Source organism: Dipodomys merriami, unplaced genomic scaffold, assembly GCF_024711535.1.
Source record: "Dipodomys merriami isolate MVZ:Mamm:240054 unplaced genomic scaffold, mDipMer1.0.p SCAF_271, whole genome shotgun sequence".
Classification (NCBI taxonomy): domain Eukaryota; kingdom Metazoa; phylum Chordata; class Mammalia; order Rodentia; family Heteromyidae; genus Dipodomys; species Dipodomys merriami.
This window is the reverse complement of record NW_027204171.1, coordinates 900,066-906,292: the sequence shown is the minus strand read 5'-3', so window position 1 is coordinate 906,292 and position 6,227 is coordinate 900,066. Positions and strand designations below refer to the sequence as shown.

General features: G+C 62.6%; 1 protein-coding gene across 2 annotated transcripts in view; it reads left to right on the top strand.

The window, feature by feature from the left end:
• The first annotated feature begins 241 nt into the window (after positions 1-241).
• Unc5a (unc-5 netrin receptor A) overlaps positions 242-6,227 on the top strand; it is a 54,738-nt gene continuing 48,752 nt past the window's right edge. For both annotated transcript variants that reach the window (XM_070036510.1, XM_070036509.1), the window contains exon 1: positions 242-316. In XM_070036510.1, the coding sequence (XP_069892611.1) occupies positions 247-316 (70 nt within the window). In that variant the 5' untranslated portion in view covers positions 242-246. The remainder of the gene's footprint in view (positions 317-6,227) is intronic.

Sequence of the window (6,227 nt, the reverse complement as noted above, 5' to 3'; positions counted from 1 at the left end):
GGCTGCGGGCTCCGCGCGGCGGCGGCGGCGGCGGCGGGCTGGGCTCGGTGCGCGGCTGGCGCTGGCGCTCCGCCCCGGCTGCATTGCTGCGCTCCCGGCGGCGGCACGCGCCGCGTGCGCCCCGCAGCCCCGGCCGCTGGCCATGGACCCCGGGGCCGCCCCGAGCCGGGGCCGCCGGGCATCGCGGCGCTGACCGGCCTCCGTCCCGCCCGCGCCCGCCCGGCGCCCGGCCGCCCGCCCGCGGCCATGGCCGTCCGGCCCGGCCTGGGCCCCGCGCTCCTCGGCTTGGCCCTCGCCTCCTGGCTCGGCGGCTCGGGTGAGTCAACGCCGCGTTCCCCCCCCCCCCCGCGCGCGCACACACGCGTTCCGGGGGTGTGGGGGGGGCTTGCGCGCGGGGGTGATGTGGGGATCGGAGGGGGGGTCCCCGTTTCCCGCGTCTCCCTCCCCCTTCCCCTCCCCGAGGCTAAACTTTGCGAGGCGGGACGCCCCCCCCCTGCGCCCCGCGCGCGCTCTCCCCGGGAACCCGGTGCCAAGCGCACCCGCGGCCCGGAGCGCAGACGCCCCGCGCGCTCGGGGGGTGCGGGTGGGGGGAAGTTGGCCCGGCCTGGGGAGCCCCGACTGCAGGGGGAGGGGGAGGGGGGCGAGGCTTGCACCCCTCTGGAGAGGATGATGGTCTGGAAGAAGAAGAAGACCAAGAGGGGTCTTGAGGACGTGCCAATGTCGGGGTGGTGAGGGGGTCCCCCTCTTCCTCTCCTCCTCCACCCCCTCCCCTGCCCCAAACACTCACAACAATCCCACAGCTTGGCACCTGGCCTCTGCCCACGTCCAGAACGCGCTGTCCTCCCCTGTCCCCCGCCACGCACACACACACGCTTGCACACGCACACACTCACCGCAGCAGCCCCCCCCAACCTGTACAATCAAGGCAGCGCCGGCCTCCCCCCACCACACTCCACCCCACTCCACTCCATCCCGTGGCTGGAGCTGGCTGGGGGGGGCTCCTGGTCGCCCCCATTTCCAGCTGGAGTTGGGTGCTTGTCGGTCCACCCGCGCCCCCTTCTCCCCTCAACTCCACTCTGGCCGTGGGTCCCGTTGGACACCCGGGAACGGGCTCAACCCTCAACTGGGGGGTCCCCCTCCCCTAGTCTGCCTCCTTTCCTTGGATGAGGGGGGGCTGGGGGAGCAGAGGAAGTTCCCACCGCATCCTTTGTCTGTTCTTTCCTGTCCTCTGACCCCTGCCCTGTGTGTGTTTGCATTTAACAAGGTGTGTGTGTGTGTGTGTGTGTGTGTGCACGTGTCATCTGTATGATCATTGCAGGAGGAGGGGGTCCTTGGGGTTCACCTTGGTGATTATGGATGCCCCCCTCCAGAACCTGGGCCATAGGTCGTGGCAGAGGTGAAAGGATTTGGGGTTTGGAGACCAGTGAGTGGGACCGCAGCCCGAGGATCGAGGCCGATGGCTCCTTCCTGGGGAGGGGGGGGGTTTGCACAGCGAACCCTGAACCCACCACAGCCTCCCTGCCCTCCCCACCCTGCCCCAAGTCCTCTGTACCCCATCTCTGTCCACCTGCTTCATGACTGTAAAAGACCCTGATTCCTTCCGTCCTTCCCTTCCAACCCTGACCAACAAGGAGGCCAAGCTGGGCTGTGTGTGCGCGCCTATCACACACATGTGCGTGTTAGGGGTGTGTGTGTGTGTGTGTGTGTGTGCAAGCTCCCCAGATGAACACTCGGGGCTGTGGGTTGCACCACAGATGGTGGCGACCTGGAGCTGTCTGTCCTTCTGTACCAGGCAGGGGGAGGTGTTCCAGGCTCTGAGGAGCCCAGGAAGTGTTTACTGAGTTGGCCGTGTGCAAGGCTGTGGTCTGAGCCGCGTCCCGCCACGTGAGCACGTGTGAACGCCGTAGGCTGACATGTGTGCTTGGGTGATGGGGGGGGAGGAGGCTGGCGTGGTGCGTGCAACCTTGGTGTGTGTGTGTGTGTGGCTGTGTCTGGGGTGGTTGTGGGCTGGCACGCAGGTGAGCATGTCCACGCAGGTGCTGCGAAGTCGGGGAGGGGGGCCCACACCAGCCTTGGGGGGCCTGGGTGGGTGGTTTTTTTTGTCTGCTTCAGGAGGCTGTGGAGTAAGAGGATTTGCATTCTCGGGTCCCAACTCACCTACCTGTTGGGGGAGGGGGGCCCCGATCTGAGATGGCAGGTGGGCTGTTTGGGGGGCCCAGCCTGTTTCTGGGATCCCCTCCGAGGTCTGTGTGGGTGGAGAGGGGTGGGCAGCCCTCCTCTTGGCTGGGCCCCGACAGACGCCAGGCATCTGTGCTCATCCCTGGCAGGCTGGCCCTGCGGTGACCCCGGCGCTGTCAATTGCCCACCCATCAGCCCCTGGCCACAGCTGCCACGGGGAATGCGTCTGGCCGGCCACGCGGGCGGCAGGGGGCGCCGGGGGTCCGCACTGCAGCCCAACGTTCCGACATCTCACACACAAAGCCGCTCCAGCACCGACGCACCTGGGCAGGCCGCCGGGGGAGGAGGGGGCTGCTCACGCATGCACACGCCCACCTGTCCCCCAGATTCTCCCCTGTACACCCCCCTCAAGCCCCCCCCCGGCCCCATCAGCCAGCTGGTTCCCGCACCTCTCCACGCCTGGATGTCTTTTTCCTTCCTTCTTTTTTTCCTCTCTCCTAGGGCCTTGAACTTAGGGCCTGGGCTCTGCTCCAGAGCTTGATTCTACTCAAGGCTGGTGTTCTACCACTTGAGCCACAGCGCCACTTCTAGCTTTTGTTTGTTTTTGGTGGTCATGGGACTTTCCTTCCCCCCCTGGGCTGGCTTTGAACTGTGATCCTCAGATCTCAGCCTCCCGGGGAGCTAGGGGGACAGGTGTGAGCTTTCTGGAATGTTCTTGCCAGACTCCCAATCCTGTCACACCCCTCCCCCCCACCAGGGGCAGATGGTGAGGCCTGAGGGGAGGGGGGAACAAAGCACCCACATTCTCCCTCCCCCCACCCTTGCTTCTCCTCCGCCCTGGCTCCCATTCTCTCAGGACCCTTAGTCTAACTCTGATCCTAGACCTGACGTAGGCTGGGCTTTGGGGAGGCCTGGTACCCCCAGGAGCAGAGGAGCACCCCCATACCCTTCCTCCCATCCCAAGATGGAGCCCTGAGCCCAGCTCACCCAGAGCTTGGGCCGGGGTGTGTGGGTAGTGTGTGTGTGTGTGGGGGGTAGATCTCTTCAGATGAAGCTTCCCCCCTCCCTCCCTCCCCTGCACACCAGGACCAGGCCTCGGCCCCCACTCCTCCCAGGGGCCTCCTTGTCCACCCGCCCTCCCCCCAGCCCTCCAGAGCCCCATCTCCTTCACACTTCACATCTAATCTGTCACCCAGGCATCCAGCTCCGACCAACTTGTGACATTGCTGTGTCCCTCGCCTTCTTTGTCTTCCCCTCCAGCCCCACCCCCTGGGTCCCTGTCTCCTTTGGCCCACGGTGGTGGCCACCCCCACTTGTCCCCCTCCTGGACCCCTTCTCAGATCTATGCCCCCCCCTCCACCCCCGCCCCACATTGATACTAGAAGCTTGCGACTAAGCCCAGTGACGCTCATGAAAGCCCAGATTGAGCTGGGGGGTGAAGGGGGGCTTAGGGAAATCCTGGGGGTGGGGTGGGTTTAGGGAAATCTGGGGGTGGGGGGGTAGGGAAACCTGGGGGTGAGGGAGGCTTAGGAAAATCTGGGGGTGGTAGGTTTAGGGAAATCTGGGGGTTAGGTGGGCTTAGGGAAATCCTGGGGGGGTGCTTAGGGAAATCCTGGGGGAGGTGCTTAGGGAAATCTTGAGGGGGTGCTTAGGGAAATCCTGGGGGAGGTGCTTAGGGAAATCCTGGGGGAGGTGCTTAGGGAAATCTTGAGGGGTGCTTAGGGAAATCCTGGGGGCGAGGGGGGCTTAGGGAAATCCTGGGGGTGAGGGGGCTTAGGGAAATCCTGGGGGGGGGCTCCAGGAATCCTTCCTTACTTGGTCTCGGGCTTACTGGCCCAGCAGGGAGGGTGGGCACCCTGCTGGCAGGCTTGGCCCGAGGGGGCTCGATCTTCTCCAGGTTCTGCGCCCGTGCTGTGCCGACAGAGCCTGCCAGGGCCCCAGCCTGCCCAGCCCAAGCCAGCTCCCCCCTGCCCTCCTCCACTCAGCCAGCCCCCACCCCCGGTGTCCTGTGAGCAGGATGATGACCCAGGCTGTGGTGTCCCAGCACTGGGGTGATGCTAGAAGCCTCTGGGCCTCCCATCAGCCCCACCCCATCACAGGCTTGCCACAAAGGGGTATGCCCTCTGCCCCCCACATGCTGGAAAGAAATCACAGCCAGCCAAGTGCTGAATTTTGTTTCTCTTGTTTGGGGTCCGTTGTGGGGCTTGAACTCAGGGCCTGGGCGCGGTCCCTGATCTTTAGTGCACAAGGCGAGCGCTCTACCACTGAACCACAGCGCCACTTCTGGGTTTTTCACAGTTCCTTGGAGATATGAGCCTCCCGGCTCTGGCTCAGAACCTGGATCCTTCTAGATCTCAGCCTCCTGAGTAGCTAGGATGACAGGCGTGAGCCACCAGCGCCCGGCTTGTTTGGTGCTTGCTCCCATGCAGAGCTGAGAGTGTACCCTTCCCGCCTCGTCTCCCCCTACACACACAGGCCGGGAAACAGCTCACAGGAGTGTTTGTGAGTCACCCACACAAGTCTGTGCCGGGGTCCTGTGGAGTACCCCATCTCCATGCAGGAACCGAGGTCTCCAGGGTAGGTGTTTCCCTGTGTAAATAGTGCCACGCAGAACTGACACCAGGATTTAGGCTGCTCCGAAAGTCACTTATGTGGGGTTCCTGCTCCTGTGGCTAACCCCCAGGGCCCCCCCCCAGACACCCTCGCCCCCTCTCCCACCTCCCCAATCCATTCTCTGGTCTTCCTCCAGCCCCCTCTACCACCAGGGGGTGGGAGCGACCAGGTGAAGTAATACCAGCCCTTAAGAGGCTCTGGAGGGGGGTGAGGATTTAAGTTCAAGCCACCCTAGGCTGCGTGGCACCTTTCAGGCCAGCCTGAGCTTTATAGTGAAACTCCGCCTCAAAACAGAAACAAGAAGTCAGGCGCCGGTGGCTCACGCCCGCCATCCTAGCTACCCAGGAGGCTGAGATCTGAGGATCGTGGTTCAAAGCCAGCCCAGGCAAGGAAAGTCCATGAGACTCTGATCTCCAGTAAAACCACCAGAAAACCGGAAGTGGCGCTGTGGCTCAAGTGGTAGAGCACTCGCCTTGAGCTGAAGAGCTGAGGGACAGCGCCCAGGCCCAGGGTTCAAGCCCCATGACCAACAGAAAAGAAAGAAACAAGCTAGGAACTGGGGTGTTCACACCTGTCATCCTAGCGACTCAGGTGCGTGAGATCCGATCATGGTTCAAAGCCAGCCCTGGCTGGCAAGTCCAAGAGACCATCTCCAAATTAACCACCAAAAAGCTGCAAGTGGAGGCGTGGTTCAAATAGCGGGGTGTCATTCCTGGAGCAGAAAAGTCTAAGTGAGAGCTAGGGGCCCTGAGTTCAAGTCCCAGTACTAGCATGCAAAGTGAATGTACAAACAGAAACCTGGAAGGGGTTTGGAGGCTAACAGACTCGCTGCTATTCTAACCCTTCCCTGCCGCTCCCTCATCTCTGTCTGCTTTCTGGGGTTAGAGTCGTGAGAAGACAGGCAGATATTGGGGGACCCCCAATATCAGGCCGGCACCTATGGTTCCCATCTGTGGTATTGGAGGGGGTGTTATGACAGGGCTGGGGACTTAACTCTGTATCAGGAGACAAACCAGAGATGGAGAAGAAAAGCAGAGCCTTGGGAGGAAGCTAGGGGTGTCCTGGGGGGGTGTTCTAAAGCCCACCCCATCTGTACATACACCAACCAGGGATTTGGGCCAATTCTGGAGGGTTCCAAGGCTGTGTGTGTGTGTGTGTGTGTGTGTGTGTGTTGATTATGGGGCTTGAACTCTGGGCCTGGGCGCTGTCCCTCAGCTCTTCAGCTCAAGGCGAGCGCTCTACCACTTGAGCCACAGCACCATTTCCAGTTTGCTGGTGGTTCATTGGAGAGGAGAGTCTCAGGGTCTTTCCTGCCCAGGCTGGCTTTGAACCAGCGCAATCCTCAGATCTCAGCCTCCTGAGTATCTAGGACGACAGGCGTGAGCCCCAGGTGCCGGGCTACAGGGCAGTTGTTTTTTTTAAGGGTTCTGAACATC